Here is a 24,663-nt window from a genome sequence, read left to right as displayed (position 1 = left end):
TTTTCTATAAAACATTGAGGGACCAGTCTTAACATACCCTTGTAACAGGCATCATTCTTAAATGCAGATGTTACATTTCAAGTCATCTGACATAAGCCAGATGTCCGTCTTCTTCCCCCAAATAAAGTACTGGTTGTCCTCATTTAGTGACCACTAGGAGTTAAGTGAGGCAATCACTAAGCGAAACTGCCACTGTGCTTCTGATCTCAACTTCAGCTTTCCTTTTGCGACCCGCAAGGCTCACAAATTTGGTCCTACAGTTACTTTTTCATCACCATCGTAACCGCAAACAGTCGCTAAAGGAGGCAGCGGCTAAGCACGGACCGCCTGTATTGCTTCTATGCTTCTATAACAATAGTTACGTAGTCAAGTTGCTGAAGCAGCTTTCAGACCCCTCCCCGGTCATTAAATCCTCAGCTCTTCGACCTTGGGTGTGCATTGATCGAAGTGGTTTGTACACAGGGAATCTGGCAGCTTGGAAATTTCAACAACTCTGATTGTTCAGCAGCAGACTGTGACCTTTTGACTCTCTTTATACTGATTAGGTTTGAAATAGTCCCTAGCTCCATAAAACTTTATCTCCGTCAATAATAAAAAAAACAACAACAGGAAAAAGCTATGGCCGTAAATCTGAAAATGACGGTTGCTCTAAGAAATGTAATGCTAGAGATAGTATAGTATGGCCGTACCTGTAGTAGCTGGGAGCAGCGGCCACCGTTTGGCCTGCCCGCATTCCTCACCTGTTTTTAAAGCAACTGGGCCAATTACGCCTGGGCGCACAGCGTGTGGCGCCTGCGTGACCTCCGCCAAGCAGCTGGGTGTCGCAGGGCGGTGGCATGCCCGACTAGGATGCCCGGAGCCCACCACTGGCTAGAGGGACTCAATACCCAAACTATCCCAAAGGCTTGGGGGGAGCCACTGGGTTTTCAGGGACATTGGGGGCATCTTCCGAGCGGGAGGGCTCTCGGGATACAGGTGGGGAAGTTCTTCCAGAGACCAGATAAGGGATGCTACCCGAGTACCAACAGATTATAGGGAGTCCTTGACTTATGACTGTAATGGAGCCTGCCCATTAGAGTCACAAAGTTAGAAAAGCAGGCCATCCTGTGACTGGACCCGATTTTTACCTTTTGGGGGGGGGAGGGGGAGGAAAGGTTGTTAAGGAAATCACCACGGTCGTTAAGCAAACCCGTTGTTTGCTATGGGGTGTTTTGGCCCCAAACTGGAAGTAAATCCAGAGTTTTCGGACAAACCGTGGGAAATCCATCGCGTGACTTCAGGACGCTGCAAATGCAGGCTGGCGGCCGAGTGCCTGAATTGCGCCCTGCGGAGGGGAGCTGTGGGAATTGTAGCAACTTCTGGGGGAGTCCGCGGGAACCTTGAATACTCACGAAACGATGGTTGCAAAGTGGAGAACTCTTAAAACTCCTCTACTGTTTAAGGGGCATTAATTGCACTTGTCGTCTTGATCAGGGGTGGGATTGAAACATTTTAGCAACCAGTTCTGTGCCTGGTTGCTGGGTGGGCGTGGCCACTGGGGTGTGGCCTAGCCAGCTTCCTGCATCACGGACGGGGGCAGTTAGGGCGGAAACGCCCACCCCCCCTCCGGCTCTGAAGGTCTTTCTCGAGCCTCTGGGAGGGCAAAAACGGGCTCCCTCGGGCTCCGGGGGCTAGAAACGGTCCCGTTTCTAGACTTTCAGTAAGTCCAACGCCTCCGCGCAGGCCTTGCACTTAACCTGGCATGAACGGGCCACGGGGAGACTCCTGGGAGGGGCGGAGTGGGATGGCACCGGGTGGGCAGGTTCAGACAGTCCTTTCAACTACCGGTTTGGCGAACGAGATTAAAATGAACATGATTCCCCCCAACTGAATCCCACCCCTGGTCCTGATGCTGTGCACCTCCAATACAATTCATCCTCATCCATCCCATGACTCCAGCATCCTCTTTGTTTCGGGAGAGTTTGTTGTTGCTCTTGCGCGGTGCGACCGCCCTGAACACGAAGGAAGCCAACGCCGCAGAAAAATCCTCCATCTACAGCAAGCTGAACGCGTCCGTCCCCAGTTTGCGATGGCGGAGAGTCCAGTTATCTGCTGAAGCCAGCCCCTCCGTGCTTGGACTTCATGTTCCCTTCGAGGGGATTGGAAAAGTCCCAGTGAAACTTCTGGGCTTTAGTCAACTGCTGGATGAGGAAGAGCTTGTCCCGACTCTCCTGTGGAGACACCAGACAGACAGAAACCAAGTGAGCTCCGATTCAAACGTGTCCTCAATTAACAATGGTTTATCGGATAAAATGCCATTGGCCTGAACTGCATGCCAAACCAGCAAGTCCAGCTAATAACCCAATGGTCAATGTAGTAAGGCCAAATGAAATGCAGGCGGTCCTCAACTTGCAACAGGTTCATTTAGTGACTGTTTAAAGTTACAACAGGCGTTCTGTGCGCCTTCGGCGTTGAGTCATGCTGGCCACGTGACCACAGAGACGTCTTTGGACAGCGCTGGCTCTTCGGCTTCGAAACGGAGCTGACTAGCACATACGCGCGAGGGGAACCTTTACCTTTACCTAAGAGGATTCATAAATGCCGTTAGATTAAAACTTACCATAGCTAGCTGTTCCCTCAGTTGATTAATCACTCTTTTATGTGCTCCGGCCAAGGCGATGAAGCAAAATACAACGAAGCTATAAAAACAAAGTGAAAAACACATCGTGAGGTACGACGACTTCGGTATGGACTGAGTTTGCAAAACACCGTCTTTTGAATTCAGAGCAAATGTAAGACTTAATAGGTATCACCAAGGCACAGAGAATATGTGCGTCAACCCCGAAGTGAACCTGGCGGAAGCCATTTCGGAGACTTCAGGGTTGCCGCACAGCGGTAGGAGGGGGGGAAAGACTTAAGGACTTCAATTCTCAGAATTTCTCAGGCAGTGCTGGCCATGGAATCGAAGTCCACAAGTCCTCAAGTTTTTTCAGTGCTATGCTCAGAACCAGGAAGACGAAACATCATCTAACACCCCCTTTTAGTCTTTTTTCAGATGCTTGTTTTAACAAATATATAGTCAATATGGTTAATGTTGTGGATTCTACATTCAACTAGCTACTTTGCTTAACTGACCACAATTGCATCCCCCATTAAGCTATCTACCTTCCTGAAGGATAAATGTATAAAACGCTACGCCCCACTGAAATCCACGCGACAGCTCGCCAACGCCCCTGGGTCTGTCAACGAAAGCTCACCAGGTAACCATGAAGAAAGGCACAGCAAACGTTTCGGAAGAAATGCCGTTCAGGATTCTTTGCAGCATGAGAGGGAATTTCTGGATGGTGTGTCCAATGACATCCCACGAACGATTGAAATTCACAAAAGGCCCGCAGGCTTTCGAGGAAGGGATGCTGTTTGGGAAGGGACAGATGAGACAATGCCAAAGAGGATCAAGCATAGTTATGTCCTAAACTTTATTTACTGGTTGCTGATATCCAGCTTTTGTTATTTTTTTTATAAATAACTCAAGGTGGCAAACATACCCAATACAACTTCCTTTTCTTGTTTCCCCCATAACATGTTCGGACCCAGCTTCCCAAACACGGCAAACCCTCCGTATTTAAGTCGAGGATTCCTTGATTAGAAGCGCCGGGAACCCCGGCAAAAAGTTTCTCTCTCACCACAGGCTAACAAGTCTGTCTGGCAGGGAGATGAATAGTTGTCTTCCACATCTATTCATCTTTTATCCCCAGAGCTAGGGTGGGGCTTCGCTAGCAGGGGGGTAAAAACTGGCCATTTTTTACTCAATTTTGCCCTCCCCCCACAGCCCCCAGGAGTACTCTATAAGCCTCCGAAAGGCTATGCATGCAATTTTTTTGGAAAAACAAAACAGGCCCATTTTTGTGAAAAATGGGTGGTTCTTTGCTCGTTTTGGGGAGGGGCACCCTCCAGGAGCACTCTGCAAGCCCCCTAAAGGCTATTCATGCCTTTTGGGGGGGGAAACAGGCCCGTTTTCACAAAAAACGGGTTATTTTGGGGCTGCAGAGTGCAAAAACTTTTTTTTTAAATTTGCCTCTTCAAAACCTTGGTGTGTCTTATACTCCGAAAAATACGGTATCTCAAGGAAGGCTATCCGGTTCCTCTACTTGTCCATGGGGACGTGCTTCTCGGCTACATCGTCGAGAGCTGCAATTTAGCAAGGAACCAGACTGCAATACGTGGGGGAGATTACACGAAGGAACATGAAGGAACACCTGGGAAGCATCCCCAACATGAAAGCAACTGACCGTGTCATGCTGAGTCCCAAAGGGATGAACGCCAAAATGAGGCCAATCAGAAGCACCACCAAGAAGAAAAAGTTGGAACTGGAGGCTCTGAAGGGCCGGGCTGAAGGTTTACAGGTGTGCATCAGGCTCAACTGGAATGGGAAAAGAGAAATTAAGATCTAATCATTAAAACATTCAAGAGAAGAAGAAAAAAACACGGATGGATTTTTTTTACATTACGGAAAGGCAACTTGTAGGGAGTCCTTAATTGATGACCTCAATCGGGCCCTACATTTCTATTGCTAAGCAGGACAGCTGTTGAGGGAATCTTGCCCCAAGTTACGATCCTTTCTGCCACCGTTCTTGAGTTAATAACACAGTTGTGAAGCGAATCTGGCTTCCCCGTGGACTTTGCTTGTCAGAATGTCGCAAAAGGTGATCACGTTCTAACCGAGGCTTCCCGAGAGCAGGAAGCAAACTCCTGGTCCTGACAAAAAACCCCTTTTATTCATTGACTGTGAATTCTGCTCCTTCACATCCAGCAAAGTCTTTCAAGGGAGGATTTACAGTCACAGACCTTCTCTGGCTTGGAGAGCTGCCTGGCCGATCTCTGCAGAACTTGGCAAGGAGTCTCGGAGTCACGAACCAATTAAGGGAACTGATTGTCTCCTGCAAACTCCACTCCCCTTTCGCTCCTCTTTTATTTCCTCTGGGAGGGGCCATTCATCCTCCACCTGTGGCTTTACTCCCAAGTCGATGCCTGTTCTAGCTGTTCCTTTCATCTGGCAGCTCTGCACATGCGTACACTGGGAACAGGCTTCAGCTGTTCTTCTGCCTCACTGAAGTCTGACTCTGAAGGCAGCTGATAACTGGCATACGGCTCTGGCCCCCTCTCTGCCTCTGACACAGAGCCCCCATCAGAGCCTTCCCCAGACTCCAGGACTGGCCCAGGTTCCTCCCCAACCTCCTCACTGTCCGAATCTGCTGCCAGCTCCACTGGCCGCTGGCAGACCAGAACAGATCAACTGACCCCAGGATATGGCAATTGTCATAGATATGAGCCAGTTGTCCAAGCCTCTGAATTTTGTTTGTGACTGTGGAATCCTACAATGGTCATAAGGATGAAAAACGCTCATTTTTCAGTGCCGATGGAACTGTTGTATGTCAAGGACTACCTGTAGTTCCCTAAATATTCCAACTGGACCCAGGGCGGAACAAGGGCAGACCTTCCTAGCTGATTTAAAGCACAAAAAAAGACCATCTAGTTACCTTTTTAACATAAAAGACGATGAAATATTTTACGGCTGCTATCGCTGGGAGGAGAGGACAGTAGAAGGTTCCAATCCAGCAGATCGTCTGTCCATAAACTATATCCAACACGTTGTCCGGGATGGCAAACTCCTGCATCCCAACCCACTGGAAGGCCTTGATGGGACAATGGGTCACAATCAACCTAAGAGGAGAAAGATGATTTCACTTTTGACTCTGAGGCTCAGCACGTGTCTCCGTAGAAATCCCAAACTTATGCTGTTATAGGTTGTCCTCAGAGCAGCTTGATACCCAGGCAAGCTAGGGATGGTGTGTCTGTCTGTCCGTCCGCCCACAGCATCATTAATGCAACTAGATGTTGGGGAAAACCTGATTTACCGTAGAGAAATGTTCTGAGCTAGGCTTCCCCAAAAAAGCACGAAGCAGATTCCTGGTCCCGACAAAACCCCTTTTATTAAACGAATCTCAATTCCTCTCCTTCACATTCAGCCAAGGCCTGGCAAACAGTCTTTCAAAGGAGTATTTATGACCACAGACCTTATCTAGCTTGGAAAGCTGCCATGTCAATATTTTCCAAATGAGGAAAATGAAATGCAAGGAAAGACTGGGCACAGAGTCTCTGAGATTCATGGACAGATCTTCATACTCCTGAAACGAATCTAACGACCGAATGAACGAATTGTTTCCTGCAAAAGCCCACTCCCCTTTCACTCCTCTTTTATTTCCCATGGGAGGGGCCATTCACCGTCCACCTGTGGGTTTACTCCCAAGTCGACCCCGATTTCCGAGCTGTTCTTTTCTTCTGGCAGCTCTGCGCATGCGCACACTGGGAACAGGCTCCAGCTGTTCCTCTGCCTCACTGCTGTCTAGCTCCGTAGGTACCTGATCACTGCCAGACCGCCTCAGGCCAGACTCTGCCTCCGAAGCAGAGCCCTCATCCGAGCCTTCCCCAGCCTCCAGGACTGGCCCATGCTCCTCCCCAACCTCCTCACTGTTCGGCTCTGTTGCCAGCTCCACTGGCCACTGGCGAGCCACAACAAGGAAGCTGACTTAATGTGAAATTCCAAAAGGACCTCTCGCAAATGGCAGAAATGGCATTACAATGGCAAAGATGATTGGATGTAAACAGGTGGACCGACCTGGAAGTCAACATGAGTTTCGCCATTTCACACAGCGCATTTCTCACAAAGGCAGTTTCTTTCTTCCATATATGGCCAACATTAGAAAGTATGTTTGGTTCGGACATTTTCCCCCTCTAAATAAATACCCGGGCAATTGCCGGGTTATCGGCTAGTTTAATCTAAACCTGAAGTTGAGTAAGTAAAAGTAAAAACTTCTCATGAGTTTTATTTATTTCTTCCAGTTTTAATTCGTCTTTATGAAATCTAGGCTGCCCAGCTCACTATTCAGCGGCCCTCCGGTTTGGAGTTTGGCTAAAAGTGAAAAGTTATAGCTGGGTGTAGCTTTCTGATCCTCTGTCCCAAACAAGCCACTTTGACCCCCTCCTGGGAATTTCATACTCACTTCCTAGGAAAGTCAACGAAGACGATAAGAGCACAGATGATGATCAAGTCAAAAATCATCAGTTTATACATTTCCTGGCCAACTCTGGATTCCCAACACTGTAAAAAGAGGCAGGGAGATTCCCAGATTAAAAACAGCGATTGTGGAAAAAAACACCAAGCAGTTTAAACCAAAGTTAGAAACAGCTATTGACGTCTTAGTGAATTACAGGTAGTCCTCAATGTACGGCCACAATTGAGCTCAGAATTTCTGTTGCTAAGTGAGAAATGTATTAAGTGGGTTTTGCTCCATTTTCCAATGTTTTCTTGCGGCGTTTGTTAAGGGAATCATTTCAGTTCTTATATTGGTTGTTAAGGGGATCTGATCTCCCTATGGAGTTTGCTTTTCAGAAGGTTGCAAAAGGGGATCCCTTGACCCTGGGGGGGGAACATTGCAACTGTCGTAAAAGTGAGTCAGCTCTGACTATGGAAACTGCTTAGAGAAGGCTCTAAAGCACTGTAAAGAAGTATATAAAAGCTATTGCTTTCCTTTTCACTCTGCTTTCTTCCTTCCTTCCTCCCCTCCCTTTCCCTCCTTCCATGGTGTGTAGTTTTTAGAATGCAGTATTACAGGCTAATTCTGCCAACTGTCACCAGTTCGAATCTCACCAGGCTCAAGGTTGACTCAGCCTTCCATTCTTCCTAGGTGAGTAAAATGAGAACCCAGATTGTTGGGGAGAAATACATTGACTCTGTAAACCTTGGAGAGGGCTGTAAAAGCACTGTGAAGCGGTATATAAGTCTAAGGGCTCTTGCTACCTATATTTCTATCAAGACAAAGCATCTCAGTGAGGAGCTCTGGACCTCTTCACCGCTGAACGTTGTTGAAGGAGAGCCAACCGAGAGAGAAAATTTTAAGTTAGGCGCCTAATTCGATGACTCGCGGACACTTCCTAAATAAATGGACTTACGGGATAAAGGTGGTAGTTGTATCCACACGTCTTGCAATTGTCAGCACAGGACGTGATTCGAGTCCATAGCGAAAACAAAAGGACGCCAATGTTGGCCAATCGCACAAAGACACACCTTCAAAACATAACGGAGGTACATGAAGAAGTGAGCCAGTATCCTAGAGGTTTTGCAATAGAAGATTAAAGAGCAATCGTGGGCATCTAGGAAATTGTTTGCTGGGTTAGCTGTTTGTTCTCTGTTTATATATATATATAGTGGCTTGCCCGGTCAGTGGTGGTGAGACAGTTCTTTGAATATAAACAGACTATATAAACAAAAACAAAAATCCTCGCTACCTTCGAGCACTGATGACGTTACCTAGTATGGCAAGGAAAGGTCTGCAAGAAAACAAGGAAGCTCAGAGAGCATCAAGGACCCCACAGTTGTTCTCCTTCTCCTCCACCTCGCAAACCCCACTCCCTTCTAGTACTGATGGTGTTACCTATTATGGTAATGAAACGCCTGCAAGAAATTTATTTGCTGTTCCATCTTGCTCCTTTTGGGATGCTTCCATTTAAATCAGCGAATGCTGGCTGGGGCATTCTGGGAGTTGAAATCCGGACATCTTCAAGTTGCCAAGGTTGAGAAGCACTGCTTTAAACTGTCTTTCTTTAACAGGCGATTAGAGTCATACATCATACTAAAACATGCAGTGGTTTCCTTGCTGGGTTTAGTGTGTTGTATGAATCCAAACACTGAAGTGAGAGCTCTTTTGTGCTTTCTGAAGAAACGTCTGTCTGTTTGCAGACGTATCATTATCCAAACCTAGGTAAGATCACCACTGCTAGTGATGAGTAGCACTGACGACGTTACCTAGTATGGTAATGAAATATCTGCAGGAAAACTACCAAAATCAGAGAGCACCAAGGACCCTGTAGTTTCCTCCTCCTCCTCCTCTTCCTCCCCACCACCCCGCAAACTCCATTCCCTTCTACCACTGATGACATTACCTGGTATGGTAATGAAACGTTTGCAAGAAAACCACGAAGCTTAGAGAGCACCAAGGATCCCCCATTTCAACCTTGAGCTAGAAATATTCTTTTCTGTTGTGACCACAGGACCATTTCCCCCATTTCCTACGTGAGACATTAAGCTTCTCTGATTATTTTCCTACTGAAAACCGCTGCTTCTGATTCCTATCTGGATCAAAGACAAAAAGAACTTAAGGGGGTCCGGCCCAACTCGCCCCCATATGAGAAAAGAAAGCAGACAAGCAGAAAGGCCCCCCAGTTACCTGATCAGAGTTAACCGTATCTCAAAGATGGGCGAATAGTCTTCATATCTGATGAGGAATGTAAAAATCAGCGGGGCAAAAAAGTTTGCGACGGTGATCACCATGGAAGGCATGTACTGCACAAAGAGGTTGTCTAATTTGACGTTGTTTTCCTGCGGGGGGGGGGGAAGTTGCTTCAATTTGTTAGAGGTTCCTAGTTTATCTCCATCCCTAAGGGCTGGGGGTTCAACAAATCGAGGTTAAAATAAGTACTCGTTTAGCCCAAGGGGTGAATCAACTATCGTTCTAAGCCCATCCCCCCCCCCCCCCGAGCTATTGAGAAAATACAACTGTTGGAAAGAATGAAATGACCTAGGGCAGGGGGTCAGCAAACTGTGGCTCTGGAGCCACATGTGGCTCTTTCCTCCCTCTGCTGCGGCTCCGTCACCGGTCGGCGCCACAATTTTGAGAGGAGCTTCTGGTGGGAGGGGGAAAAGCACAGTGCGCCAGGAGAAGACTCTATGGCAAGGGGAGGGGTTTCCAGTTGTCTCCACAATTGATAGGGCTTTCGGTTATGACAGGTAGAGGAAAAAGGACGCCGCGCTAGGAGGAGACTCTATGGTTGGGGGGAACTGAACTTCCGGTCAGCTCCAGAATTGAAAGGGGGGCTTCCGGTTAGGACCTTTGTGGCTCCTGGTGTTTTCTCTTCTGTGGGAAACGGGTCCAAATGGCTCTTGGAGTGTTTAAGTTTGCCGACTAGGGCAGTGATGGCTAACCTTTTTTGGTGCCGAGGGCCCAAAGCGCGTACTCCAAACTGCAAAATGCAATGCAAGCACACACACACACACACACACAGCATGCGCTCCCCCCCCCGTGCATGAAAGTAGGCTTTCCAGGCCCAAAACAGGGAATGTGGGGGCAAATGTATGCGCACAAACCCCAAAAATGCAATGTGAGCACCCCCTGCGCATGTGTCCTGCCCACTGCGCGTGTACTCTTGCATCGCTCACAAGCATCCCGTCCCCCCACTTATGCGGGGCAGAGCCCCGAAGACCAGCTGGCTGACAGGAGGCTCGTGCGCTTCTGCCGTAGAGCTAGGCTGGGGTGATGGCTGAGGTGCTACGCAGAGACGGCTCTGCGTGCCACCTGTGGTACTGGTGCCATAGATTCGCCATCATGGCTTTCCCAGAGATAAGTTAGGATCAGAGCATAATTTCAAACCTTGCTGGCTACTTACTGGGAAAGCGTGTTCTTGTGAATAAACGGTGACTCTATAGATGGAATAAAAACAAGCCGACAAGACAGCCAAAACGACACAGTTTAAGAAGATCCTCAAAGAATAAATCCGTGTTTTCTCTTTGAGGCTTCTGTCTGCTGCTCTCTGTCTTAACCGTTCATCCTGCAAATCTGTCTGCGAACAGAAATAGATTTACAGGGTTAATTTTTAAATCAATCAACATCAACAATTTTTAAACAAATCTTTGGGTCGAAAAGAAAGAAACCATCTGTCAGGCCTGCAGCCATCTTTTCTTTCGGATCTTTGGCCTGCCACACTTTCTATTATTCTGCTCTGCATTTTCTATTGTGGGGAAATGGGACGTGGGGGGGGGGATTGTTAGGAGTCACATACTATGTAGCCAAAACAAAATTCCTTTCTAGAAAGCCAAGGTCGTCATCCTTTGTCTTTGCACCTCTGCACTTGAAAGGAACCGGATGGGTGGAACTGCCAGCACGGCAATGGGAGATTGGACTATGGGATGGGCTGGTGGGTGTGGGGGGCAAGATCTTGAAGTTTCAACAGGGTGGGAACATTGGGAAGCATTCAGATTCGGGTTTTCCTAGATGTGCCAACATGGGTCTCTTAATAAAATTGGAACTTTGAGCAATACTTTGCCTCGGACTCTGATTTAATTTTGGATGCTATTTGGAACCCTGAAGCCATAATCATCACAGACAAAGCAATTACTTTTTCCTGATCAGAAGACAAGAGAAATGTGGTATAATTTAACAATCATGTACTACTCGTTTGTTTGTTTTTACTTTTGCTGCTGATTTTTCTAAAAGAACTTGTGATAAATGCCAGGAAGGGGGAGGGGGGGAATCTTACGTACACTATTTCTAGGACTATTGTATTGTCGTGTATTGCAAGTTTATTCTATTTGGGGTATTTGATCAACGAGGAGAGTTCAATACGTTCTTAGAAAAAGAAATATACGTACTCTAAGTTCATAAACTAAACTGCTCTGTTTCAGCCGCGCAGCGTTTATATCTGTGATGCAGAAATCCCAGCCAGCAAGGATTTTATTGCAGTAGCTCTGAAACGGATCTTCGTTGTACAGCAAACTTCGCTTAAAACCTTCCACCGAGCTGTTCGTAACATTGCCAGGGTGGTTTAAAAAAGAAGAAGAAGAAGAAGAAGAAGAAGAAGAAGAAGAAGAAGAAGAAGAAGAAGAAGAAGAAGAAGAAGAAGAAGAAGAAGAAGAAGAAGAAGAAGAAGAAGAAGAAGAAGAAGAAGAAGAAGAAGAAGAAGAAGAAGAAGAAGAAGAAAAGCAGTGTTAGAAATTTCAGGATGGAGTGTAAAAAATTCTACACAAACTTCCATGATGGCTCTGGGGAACTCTGGGAGTTGAAGTCCATATATCTTAAAGCAGGGGTGTCCAAACTTGGGAACTTTAAGACTTGTGGACTTCAACTCCCAGAATTCCCCAGCCAGGCTTAAAGTTCCCAAGTTTGGACACCCCTGTCTTAAAGTATAAATAATAAACTTTCTATAAATAATAAACTTACTTTGGACTATTGTACAAAACAAATACTGGGACGATGACAGATAACGCTGTCTGAACAGCGAGATGTCAGATTTGGGGAATTTATATTACAGGTAGTTCTCTTTTAAAAAAAATAAAAAATAAAGTTTTTTATTGAACATAAAACATTGGACACAGTGTAACCGTCCTGGCAAAGTCTTTGCCATACATACTAAGATATGAAGTTATGCATTATAACCACCCTGCTTATCTATATTTGGTCTATTCAGTATTTACAAATATAAAAGTATCGTATCTCCAACCATGTTGCTTTGTTTTTATCTTATACACTTTCACTGTTATAATTTCCTACATAATTCTAATCTCCATTCTATAAATCTTAAGTCGTGGCTTATTTGGGGTCTTTGCTTTTTGGTTCCAAACATCGATAAGATTTGTCCCCCAGATCTTATAATATTCTGATTCGTCTTTATTCTTCAATTTCCATGTCAATTTTTCCATTTCAGCACAAATCAGAATTTTCCTAATTACTTCCTCTTCTTGTGGAATTTCCCTGTTTTTCCACTTTTGGGCAAAGATCATTCTTGCTGCCATTAAGAATATGTATTGTTGGTATTAAGTAGGCTAATTGTTCATGGTTGAGACTAGCTGTATATAATGTGAATGTATGGTCACTCCGACTTCGCGGAACTGCTGTTTTAAATGTAAAAATAATAAAAATATATTCAACAAAAAAAAAAAAGCATATGCATTGTTAAGTAAATTTCCCCCTTGTTATATTTATATTACAGGTAGTTCTCGACTTGCGACCAAAATTGAGCCCAAAATAGGAATAGAAAATAGTGGGGGGAAAATAATAATTCTATATTAATATGTTAAGGTATATAAAAGGACAGAAAGGGTCAGAAAGGAAGGGTGATAATAAATGACCTGTATAAATAATATGAAACAATGGGAATGAAATGTAATATTTAGGAATAATAAGACAATGTTTATGTGTACTGAAATGTATGTTGCCCAGTTACCACGCCATTCCCGCATTGATATGTATAAAGGATATAAAAAATAAACATTTGATTGGGGGAAAACATTTCTATCGCCCTGGCTTGGCGAAGGGAAGGTTGATTTTCCCAGCAGGATTTACCGTTTGATAATCCAGACGAAGCTCATCAAAAGGTAAACCAGCGTGATCAGCAAATACGCCAGTGGCACATGGTACTCCAGCAGCCCCAAAGGTACGTTTTCCACCGAGTAATAGCCATAAAAGAGGCCGGTCATTTCGAGAAACCCCTGCAAAGAGAATCCAACAAAGGAAGGTCAAGCTACTCTTCAGACTCGCAATGGGGAACGGTCAAGCTTTAGAAATCATGCTTCACACAGCAAGACAGCAATCTGAAACCATCAATGGCTGTTAGGTTGCAGCCAATACAAGCCATTTTTTTACCCCTTCTATTTTTGGCTCATTCAGAAATCCAACAGCAACAGAAGTCAAATCCTAGATCTAAGCCTGCCCTGAATACAGCAAAGTTTGTGATTCACTTTTATACATGGATAATTAAACTGAGTTTCGAATTGACTGAATATGACAATAGAAGGACAACGAAGCATGGGTTAAAATACATGAAACATGGACATATATAGAACTTTTAAGATGATGAATAAAGTGAGATGTTTACCGCTTGTTATTCTGTATAATAGATTAAGGCAATTGCAATGAACATTGAACAGCGAGGATTGCCATTTATAGACAATTAAGGGTAATTTAATCTAAGACTTGGAAAATAGAGAGGGAACATGAAATACACCTACAATGGGAAATGATTGAGATTTAAAGACAGAATCACTAACTGGGGCACGTAAGGATGCATAATTATATAAAGATAATAATGAGAATAGCTGGGAATTGTAACTAGGTCTACATCTCGGCCAAAATTAGGCTGGGAGAGGGAAGGGTTTTAAAAGCACAATGACTATATATGTATACTTTTTTGTTCTATTTTTTCTTTTAAAAAAGGAGAATACATGTTAAAATTAAATATGTATATTGAAAAGGAATTATAAATACCATCAACATAAAATGGAGCTCGCTCAGAAGCTGAAATACACCAAGTAAATGAGATAAAGAGTGGGAAATAGAGGAGAGAGGTAAGGGAAGAAGAGAGGGAGAGGAGAGAGGGCAAGGGGGGGGAAGAGGAGGAGAGAAAGAAGGAGTGGAAGGTGGAGAGAGGAGGAGAGGAAGGGGAAGTAGAGAAGGGAAGGATGACAGAGGGAAGAAAGGAGGTAGGGAGGAGAAGGAGAGAGGGAGAAGAAAGTGATGGATAGGGTAGAAATATGGTGTATGGAGAGCAGAGGAGCCAATAATTATTTTTTTGGAGTTGATGGTAAGGTGACTCACCTGAGTAGCTTTTAAGCCATGTTGGAACTTAGTTAATTAATCACTCTTAGCTAGGTGTCTTGCCATCATAAGACATTAGGGCAGGGGTGGGATTGAAAAATGTTAGCAACCGGTTCCCTGTGCGTGTGGTGGTTGTTATAGTCCTTCATTGATTCTTGTTTCTTTCCTCCATCCACCTATACCATTTATCCACTAGCTGGTAGAATTCTGATTCTTCTTTTCCCTGAATTTCTTTAGTTAGTTTGTCCATTTCAGCACAATCCATAACCTTTCTTATTATTTCATCTTTGCTTGGAGTTAATTTTTCTGGGCAAAGGCAATCCTTGCCGCCGTAATTATATGTAGTATTAAATACTGGATTTCTTTTTTGTATTTCGCAGACATTATTCCTCATAAAAAAATTTCAGGTTTCCATTCTATTTTAACCCCTGTTATTGCCTCCAGCCAATTTTTGATCTTTATTCAAAAAAATTTAGCCTCCTCACAGGTCCATCATAAATGGTAATATGTTCCGTGTATTGATTTGCATTTCCAACATTTTGGGGAGGTATTTGTTAAGATTTTAGCTAACCTTGTTGGTGCCAGGTGCCACCTATAAAACATTTTTTTCCACCCACGAATGAAAGAGAAAACAAAAAAATAGATATGCTATCATAAGCAACTGGGAGCCATGGGGAAGACTTCTGGAAAGGAATGCTTTTTTTTAATCAGAAAGGACCAGGAACTTGTTTTTTTTTTTAAATAGCAAAAGGTTTTAGAAAGTTGTGATCAAGTACTCACTGTGCCAGATAGCAGGTCTATAATGTAACTGTAGAAGTAGACCAGTCCCTTGGTGTTGCCGATGGTGTAAACAGTGCATTCTGGCCCTGTAAGGAACGAAATTCAGAGCAAAAATAAAAATATTAGAAGGAACAAAAAAATTGAATATTTGTTGTGGAGCTGACAGCAGAGTCAGACAGTGAGGAGGTTAGGGAGGAACATGGGCCAGTCCTGGGACCTGAGGAAAACTCAGCCGAGGGCTCTGCGTCGGAGGCAGAGAGGGAGCTAGACAGCAGAGAGGCAGAGGAACAGCTGGAGCCTGTTCCCAGTGTGCGCATGGGCAGAACTGCCAGAAGACAAGAACAACTAGGAAATCAGGGTCGACTTGGGAGTAAAGCCACAGGTGGAAGGTGATTGGCCCCTCCCAGAGGAAACAAAAGAGGAGAGAACAGGGGAGTGGGCTTTTGCAGGAAACAATTCGTTTCAAGAGTGGAAAGTTCTGTTTGTGACTATAAGAGACTCTGTGCCAAGTTTTGCCTTGCCCTGCTTTTGGAAACTAGTTATCTGGCAGCTCTCCAAGCGAGATGAGGTGCGTGCTGATAAATATTCCTCGGAAAGACTGTTTGCTAAAGCCTGGCTGACTGTGAATGAAAGGAATTCACAGTCGTGTAAATAAAAGAGGTTTTGCCAGGACCCAGACTCTGCTTCATGCTTGTTAAGGAAGCCTAGATCAGAACAAGGTTCTGCCCGAAAGCTGCATCGAACATAGGCTGTTTTTCTACCGTCGTCTACAGATAGTCCTTGACTTACAACCACCCTTGGGATTGGCATTTCCATCGCAGAAAGCAAGGCGGTTGTGAAGTGAACTCCACCCGATTTTATTACCTTTTTTTGCCATGGTCATTAAGCGAGTCACTGCAATTGTTCAGCAAGTCATGCAGTTGTTAAGTGAATCCGGCTTCCGATGGGCTATGCTTTTATGGATTTGTTTAGATAAAAGTGTCATCTTTTCAAATTCAGAGACGTGGAGACCAGAGGTGGCATTCAGCAGGTTCTGACCAGTTCTGGAGAACCGGTAGCGGAAATTTCGAGTAGTTCGGAGAACCGGTAAATACCGCCTCTGACTATTCTCTGCCTCCCGAGTCCCAGTTGATCGGGAGGGAATGAGGATTTTGCAGTAACCTTCCCCTGCCACGCCCTCTAAGCCATGCCATGCCGCGCCCAAGCCACGCCCACAGAACCTGTAGTAAAAAAAAAATCAATCCCGCCACTGATGACCATGCTGCGACGGTTAGAACGCGAGGACCATTCCAAAGTCTTTTTATTTTCAGTGCTAAATTCTAATGGTCGCTTCAATGAATGGCTGTAAAAGGAGGACTAATCGAAGGGCTTGGGCGGAAGAGCGAGTTACCTGTTTCCGGGGAAACTTTCACGTAGCTGCCATTCATGACTCCGTATTTAGTAAGAGCCGTCGGAAGGCTGATGAAGCTGAACAGGAGAAGGAAGATGACGACGTTTAACACCACCAGGAAACGCAGGAAAGAGAAGTAGGACTTGATCCCAGTGCCAAATTTCTCTAAGAGAAAGAGAGAGAGAAATTAGGAATATGGAAAAACGTTCCCGCGTTGCGCGAATCAATTTTGTTTTCATAGTTTTTTATTTATTTATTCATTTTCATAACATAGAATCCACATGTATACTATTATGTAGCCAACATCGTATTGTATTATTAAATGTTGACATCAATTCATCTTACCATCAACTCCCCCCCAAAAAAGAAAAATAAAACCCGTTATTGGCTCTTCTGCTCTCCATACACTATATTTGTGCATTCACTTTCTTCTCCTTCTCTCATCCCCCTCCCTACCTCCTTTCTTCTTTCTATCCTCCTTCCCTTCTCTACTTCCCCTTCCTCTCTCCTTCTCCTCTCTCCCCTTTCCACTCCTCATTTCTCTCCTCCTCTTCCTCCTCTCCTCTTCCTCTCTCCTTCCCTTACCTCTCTCCTCTATTTCCCACTCTTCATCTCACTTGCTTGGTGTATTTCAGCTTCTCAGCAAGCTCCATTTTATGTTGATAGTCTTTATAGTTCCTTTTCAATATAGATATTTAATTTAACGAATCAATTTTTTAAGGACAGCATTCAGCATGAAAGCAGTCCACCCATCACTTCACGTGACTCATAGCCCCCTTAGGTCATCTGATTTGAGAGCAGCTTTGCATGCCAATTGTGGCCTATCCCATCATTGTTTGCGCCTTAATCTAACTCCAGGAACCAATCGATTATGGTTAATTAAATAAATCTTGGTCAAGCAAGCCATATCTTAGGGTTGTTTCTTCTAAATGAATACCTATAAAATAAAATACAATTTGCTGCGGCATCCTAGTTTTAGGATGGTCTTTTTAGAAGCGGCATCATTAAACTTTTGTGCCGAGTAATAACTTTTATTCCGTTTCTTCTGTTAATCAAAAGCTTGGAATCTCTTGTGCATGAGATGATGTGGTACTCCTATTTGGGAGAGAGAGAAGCCTTGCCTTATTCCAGATTCAGCAAATAAATGGGGTCATAATAAGTGGTTCAGGAAATCCTTCTTCAGACATCAAAATATCTTTCTAGTACCGATATTTGTAGCTTAGGGTTGAACTGTGGGGTCCTTGGTGCTCTCTAAGCTTGACTGTTTTCTTGCAGACGTTTCATTACCAAACTAGGTAACATCATCAGTGCTACTTAGCTAAGACTGCAAGGAAATAACTAAGCTCAGAGAGCACCAAAGGCCCCCCCATATCTTTCTAGTCTATAGTAGCATCTGCCAGCCAAGAAGTCAATATAACAGAGTGCAAAAACCGTAAGACCTACCCTCGATGCTACGGATGTCGTATCTCCACAATTCCAGATAAGAGAGTAGGTCTTTGATATTCTCTATCACTCTTTTGAGTGATTTATTAGTTGCCTTCTTCCACTGATTCCACCTTGACTGGGATTGTATTTGTTTTTCTTCAAGCTCCCTGCTCAAAAAAACAGACACATTAAGGGCATCTCATCTCTCTCTTTGGAAGGAGCAAAATACAGGTTAAGTTCTTACATGACGCTTTCTTTGGTTTTGCTGAATTGTGTGAATGCAGCAACAGCAATTATTATACGGATTTTTTAGTTGACCCAGTTCTGGGAATCTCCCCAGCGGTTTTTTCCCCTATAGACTGTTTCATATATTCTACCAAACTCTCAACAAATTTCCAGTAGTTTGCAACTTAAAAATGCAAGTAAAAGATAACTGTGATGTCTTAAAGCCCCCTTACGCAAATTATGTGACTACCAGTCCTCCCAATTATGCAACCATATACAGGCAGTCCTTGACTTATGACCACAATTAAGCCCCACATTTCTGTTGCTAAATGAGACAGTTGCTAAGAGAGTTTTGTCCCCTTTACAACCTTTCTTGCCACAGTTGTTGAGTGAATTACTGCAGCTCTTAAGTTATAATACGGTTATGAAGTGAATGTGGCTTCCCCAATGATTTTGCTTGTCAGGTCCCCAAAAGGTGATCGCATGACTCCCTGGGACGCTGCGACCGTCATAAATACGAGCCAGTTGCCACGTGGATGACGTAACCACGAGGATGCTGCAATGGTCACCCGTGTAAAAAAGTCATACGCTATTTTTTTTCAGTGATACTGTAACTTCGAACGATCCCTAAACAAAAGCCTGTAAATCAAGAACCACCTGTATTAAAAGCTCTTCTAAAGCATGAGGTGCAAATGTGTTCCAGAACTTTTCAAAGATTTGTTAGATGGTCCAACACATCCCATACCCCATACATTTTTTTGTGGGAGGCAGCTCGAAATATAGCATGCCATTTGGAAAATCTCAACGGGCCAATTGCAAGCAGATATTTAAATAGAGCTGCAGGTTTAAAACAATCCATCCCCACTACATCCTGTGGATTCCTCTTTTTACGAACGGGACTTACTTAGTTAATTTACTCTACTGTCATTGCACTTCGTACAACGAAATTAAACGCCATCTTCAGTGTGCATTATAACGATAAAAATAAAACACACACACCCTTCGGAGTCTATACCATTGAACTGAAAACTCCTGATAGTGCATTAATATTGCACTATGCAGTAGAATTCAATATAGTTACAGGGCCCTGGGGTAGAAACTGTTTTTTAGCCTATTTATCCTTGCTTTTATTATCCTGTACTGTCTGCCAGATGGTAATAGTTCAAAAAAAGGGATGCCCAGGATGAGATGGATCTTTAAGAATGTTTTGAACTTTCTTAAGGCAGCGGAAGCTCTAAAGCTCTTCCAAAGAGGGGAGGGGGCAACCCATGAGCCTCTGGGCAATGACGTTGACCCCCTGGAGCACTGACTTATCTGCCACTGTGCAATTGGCAAACCAGACACAGATGCAGTAAGTTAAAATGCGCTCTATGGTGCAGCAATAGAAGGTCACCAGCAGTTTTTCCTTCAGTTGTTGTTTCCCGAGAGGTCTCAGGTGGTATAATCTCCTGAGCTGGGCCCTTTTGACCAGCGCTGCAATGTGAGTTGCCCCAAGTCAGATCCTCTTTATGATAACACCCAGAAATTTAAAACTGGCCACTTCCTCCACTCGGTCTTCACTTAGATCTCCCCTATAATCCACTGCCAAATGTCCTAAGAATTCTTTTTGTTTTAATCAATAGAAAGGGACCCCAGGCCCTCCTCCTCTCTATAGGTTGCCGTGTTTCCATTTAAACCTTAAGCGTCTCTTCTCCACGAGTGGCAGGGGGCATTCTCTCAGTGGGCGGTCCAGGTTGACGTTTCTTGATTCTGTCCCTTGGATGAGATTCCTGGTCTCTCCAGGAGCCGATCGTGCTAAACTATTATAGTCCTCCACATTTCCAGGTACTAATCTTCTTCTCCGCATCGATTGGTAACTGGGCAGTTCTTGGAGGAAGGTTACCGCCGGCACATGGGGGTCAGGAAGAAAAACATCTGCCAGAATAACAACAATAAAATGACCTTTATCGTACGGTATAGCATGTGGTTTTCTTAAGAGGTACTCAATTGCTCCCCATGAAAAGGGCTGCTAAATGAGAGGGGCTATTTTTAAGCTTGCTTTTCCATTGCAACAGATGTGCCCACAGAACTGGGCGACAGATTTAACATTTCGCAGAAATGGTGGTGGTGTTTTTTTTAAACTCCTCAAACCCCATCCTTGCAAGACATAAATAAACACCAATTAGTATAGAAGACCCTTGCTCCTTGGGAGGAAAACTATGGCAAATCTAGACAGCATCCTAAAAAGCAGAGACATTACCCTGACAACAAAAGTGCGTCTAGTCAAGGCTGTGGTTTTCTCAGTTGCAATGGATGGCTGTGAAGGTTAGACCATAAGGAAGGCTGAGCGCCAAAGAATGGAGGCCTTTGAACTCTGGTGCTGGAGAAGACTCCTGCGAGTCCCTTGGGCTACAAGGCCATCCAACCGGTCAGTCCTAGATGAGATCCATCATGACTGCTCTTTAGAAGGCCAGATCCTGAAGAGGAAACTCAAAGACTTTGGCCACCTAATGAGAAGGAAGGACTCCCTGGAGAAGAGCCTCATGCTGGGAACGATGGAGGGCAAAAGAAGAAGGGAACGACAGAGAAGGAGGTGGCTGGATGGAGTCACCAAAGCAATCAGCGTGAGCCTGAATGGATTCCAGAGGATGGTAGAGGACAGGAAGGCCTGGAGGAACGTTGTCCATGGGGTCCCAATGGGTCGGACATGACTTCACAACTAACAACAACAAAGTGTAGACTATCAGGATTGAACTGGGGTCTCCTTGGTGCACTCTGAGCTTGCTTGATTTCTTGCAGACATTTCCTGACCCAACTAGGCAATGTCATCAGTGCACTAGTTGGGTAGTGAAACAATGGCAAGAAAACCACCAAGCTCGGAGAGCACCAAGGACCCCAGAAACATCAATTATGTTAGATACACCTCTCCCCAAGAAGAGCAAAAAAATAATAATCAAGAGAACCACTTGAGAAATTATTGAGGGAAGGACGAGAAAGATCGGTGACAAGCCAAATCTGACCTGGATCATTCTGATACACATAAGAGAAGCTCATTGGCCTGGTTTAAGCATATTAAGCCAAGTTTGTTTAGTCACAATTTCTTGAACAAGCCCTACAAGTTTGCTTCACACAGAACAGCAACTTATAAACTCACCACTGTGGTTTAGCACTGTCTAACTTGGACCAATTCAATGCTGGATCTCTAACAATGACAATTTTAAAGGTTTGCTTCAGCATTTCCAAGAAGTTCTAAAACGTTTTGCATTCCCCATGCTAGTTACGCTAGCTGGAGCTTATCAGAGTTGGCCTCCAAGTCCTTGGAGGGCACCTGGCCACTTATCTTTACCAAAGATTATCCTTGTCATTGTTTAAACCCTTTCTTGCAACAGCTAAAGAGCAAGTGCCTGTCGGTTTAGGGGTCACTTGCAAACACCCAGAGCATGAATCCTACTCAATTAGGTTTCAAAGAGAGAAGTATGAACTCTAACCAGCTTGATTCAAACTCCGATTCCAGAGTCCTGCCATATAAATTCAGAATTAGAAATAAAGATTCTCTGCAGGGGAGCTGGACTCCTGACGGCTCCAGGTTGAAACTGGGCTGGGGATGAAAGACCACCAAGAAGTTGGGTTCGGGTGCAAGACCACCAGGAATCTGGGTCAGGAATGGAGACCCCTGGGAACTTGGGTTGGGGGTGGGAGACCACCATGAGCTTGAGTTGGGGGTGGGAGACCCCTGGGAACCTGAGTTGGGGATGGGAGACCATCAGGAAACTAGATAGGGGATGGGAGACCCCTGGGAACTTGAGTTGGGGATGGGAGACCACCAGGAAACTGGATAGGGGAAGGGAGACCCCTGGGAACCTGAGTTGGGGATGGGAGACCACCAGGAAACGGGATAGGAGACCCCTAGGACCCTGAGTTGGGGATGAGAGACCACCAGGAAACTGGATAGGGGATGGGAGACCCCTGGGAACCTGAGTTGGGGATGGGAGACCACCAGGAAACTGGATAGGGGATGGGGGACCCCTGGGAAGCTGAGTTGGGGATGGGAGACCACCGGGAAACTGGATAGGGGATGGGAGACCCCTGGGAACCTGAGTTGGGGATGGGAGACCACCAGGAAGCTGGGTTAGGGATGGGAGACCACCAGGAATTTGGGTTGTGATGGGAGACCCTCTGGGAACCTGGATAGGGGATGGGAGACCCCTGGGAACCTGAGTTGGGGATGGGAGACCACCAGGAATTTGGGTTGTGGTGTGAGACCCTCTGGGAACCTGGATAGGGGCTGGGAGACCCCTTGGGAAGAGCCAGGGCAGGCGCTGAGATGCCTACGACCACCACCACCCCTCACCTTTCTAAGGCAACCGTCCCCTCCCTCGCTCCCCACACCGCCTTCCACGGTGCCCCGAGCCCCCTCCCGCCCCCGGCCCCACTCCTCCCGGCGGCCCCGACCCACCGCCGCTGCAGCCCTCGGCCGGGTTTTCCGAGCCCCGCCGCCCGCTCATGGCCTCCACTAGCCGGCTCCCGCCGCCCTTTCCTGCCGGCCCGGCCTGGCTTGCCCCGCCTTAGTCGCGCTTCCGGGCCTGGCCGGCCTACTGGGCGGGGCGGGCCCGTCTCGGGGTTCGGGCCCTGGGCCAGGCCGGGGATCCTGTTTGGGCCCTTTCCTTTCCCCCTTTTCGTCTGGGAATTCGCTCTTTATTCCGAACCCGCCGCTTTATTTCGTGATAAACGGCCCTCTTTTCTTCTCAATCCTGCTTTTTTCCCCCCTCAACATGAACTGAATTGTGGCCCATTTCTTCGTGAAATGAAAGCCTCCTTCACTCAATCCAGATTGTATTGATTTTTTAAATGCATTTATTTGTTAAATGCATTCGTTAGCCACCTCGCCCTGAGGAATTATTTCTTTCTTTCTTTTCGATGCTCTCCTCCCCGTTTGATTTCGCTTCAGTCCTTTGAGGAATTGGGATCTGGTGACAATTCGGCTTCTTTTCATTCAGTGATCTGGTTAATATCATTTTTTCTCCCCTTCCTTCAGCAAATTGGAGATGTTGTTTTTATTTTATTTTATTGATTCCATTTGGTCAATCGTTTACAAAACAATAGGTCTAAGAAGAAACATGAATGAAATAGGCATTTATTCCACCCATTTATTGAATGGGTCAAGAAAAATTCTTCGAACTTATTTTTCCCCTCTTCGGTTTAATGTCCTTTTTTTCCTCTGTAAATTCGGTTTTATTTTTCTTGATTGTTAAATGAAGGAAGGGAGAACCTTTTTCTGTCAATTCAGCTTTATTTCATGATGAATGGAAATCTCAGGATTGTTTTTTTTCATCTCAGGAATGCCATCTCTTATCTGAATTTGATATTATTCCTTTCCCTCCTGAAATGAGTGCCTTTTTCTTTTTTTTTCCTTTTTTTAAATTAATTTTTTAAAATAAATTTTACAATTTATTTACCCTTCCCTCTTCCCCCCCTCCCTTCCCCCCCACCTCCCAGAGCAAAATACAGGGTATAAACATTTAACAACCATACGCTAACATAAGCTAACTAATTTTAACATGTTACTATTCTTGTGCTTTAACTCCCCCTTTATTATTAAACTAGCTTTAAGTAAATTGTAGCATTCCTTATGCTTTCATTCATAAACTAACTGAAATTTTTTAGTCCGGTATTTGTTTTGAATATAGTCAATCCATCTGAGTGCCTTTTTCATCGGCAAATTCGATTTGCGGTTTATTAATGTTTCTTATCCCCTTTCCTCTACTGAGTGAATGCCTTCTTGGGAAATTGATTTTAATTCCCTTTTGAGCATCATCGTGTTACCGTCCCTGTCCTAATGTTTCTTTTTATTCGTATCGATTTCGTGCATCGAAAATCGTGTTTATACTTCTATAGGTTATCTAATACATGCTTGACGAAATAAATAAAATAAAATATACTAAAAATTACTAAAGGCGTTTATAGATAAATTTCATTGCGAAAGGAAGGCCTTTGTAGGATGATGAAAATGGCCAACTGCATCTTTTCCATTTGTGTTTAACAAAACATATCACAGGGTTTTAAAATAATAATAATTTCAATTGTGTTGTTGCTATCCTTTAATTATTGCACAGGTGTTTTAACAGCAGCATATAAATATCGATATTTCCCCCCTCCATATTTGCATTCTCCACGCTGCTTTCATTCTTTGAAGAACAATACTCGCACAGTTGCGTTTTTCACTTTCTATTCATCGCAACCGTTGTATGTTTGCTAAAGATAAACATTAAGCTTTGAATATTTTAACAATAGTTCAATTCAGAGCATTCTAATCCGTGGTCTGCCTTATCAGATGGCCGGTCTTTGGATCTTTGAAAAGTTTCAAAAGAAAGAAGAGGACTGCTTGAATGAAAAGGAGGTCAGTAGCGGGGAATTCTAAACCAGAGTTTCTCCTTCTGATTAAAAAAAAAGGGGGGGTTTGAA

The 24,663-nt window shown here is 44.7% G+C and overlaps 1 protein-coding gene across 2 annotated transcripts; it reads right to left on the bottom strand.

The window, feature by feature from the left end:
• Positions 1 to 101: 101 nt before the first annotated feature.
• TMC7 (transmembrane channel like 7) lies at positions 102 to 22,750 on the bottom strand. Of its 2 annotated transcripts, none has more exons than XM_081965703.1 (16): positions 22,658 to 22,750; positions 19,899 to 20,136; positions 18,016 to 18,164; positions 16,573 to 16,737; positions 15,183 to 15,268; positions 13,152 to 13,297; positions 11,462 to 11,609; positions 10,480 to 10,653; positions 9,264 to 9,415; positions 7,990 to 8,104; positions 7,041 to 7,138; positions 5,517 to 5,700; positions 4,269 to 4,399; positions 3,237 to 3,392; positions 2,600 to 2,678; positions 102 to 2,210 (listed from the first exon to the last, which is right to left on the bottom strand). In XM_081965703.1, exons 1-16 carry the CDS (start codon positions 22,704 to 22,706, stop codon positions 2,085 to 2,087), a joined length of 2,196 nt encoding a protein of 731 aa, XP_081821829.1. In that variant the 5' UTR covers positions 22,707 to 22,750; the 3' UTR covers positions 102 to 2,084. The 2 variants fall into 2 exon arrangements, with proteins under 2 accessions (XP_081821829.1, XP_081821830.1); XM_081965704.1 differs by lacking the exon at positions 22,658 to 22,750 and adding an exon at positions 21,356 to 21,459 and having other exon boundaries at positions 18,016 to 18,167.
• Positions 22,751 to 24,663: the final 1,913 nt, after the last annotated feature.

The sequence above is a fragment of the Natrix helvetica genome, assembly GCF_964273705.1.
Source record: "Natrix helvetica genome assembly, chromosome: 13".
Classification (NCBI taxonomy): Eukaryota; Metazoa; Chordata; class Lepidosauria; order Squamata; family Natricidae; genus Natrix; species Natrix helvetica.
Note: the sequence above shows the minus strand (reverse complement) of the source record. Positions and strands in the feature narration are given on the sequence as shown.

Excerpts from the sequence above, each read along its gene's own strand:
- TMC7 (XM_081965703.1), bottom strand. The coding sequence starts at position 22,706 with ATGAGCGGGCGGCGGGGCTCGGAAAACCCGGCCGAGGGCTGCAGCGGC. Across the intron at positions 9,416-10,479 it reads CACAAGAACACGCTTTCCCA|GAAAACAACGTCAAATTAGA; the intron begins GTAAGTAGCCAG and ends CCCCCCCCGCAG. Across the intron at positions 8,105-9,263 it reads ATACGGTTAACTCTGATCAG|GTGTGTCTTTGTGCGATTGG; the intron begins GTAACTGGGGGG and ends TATGTTTTGAAG.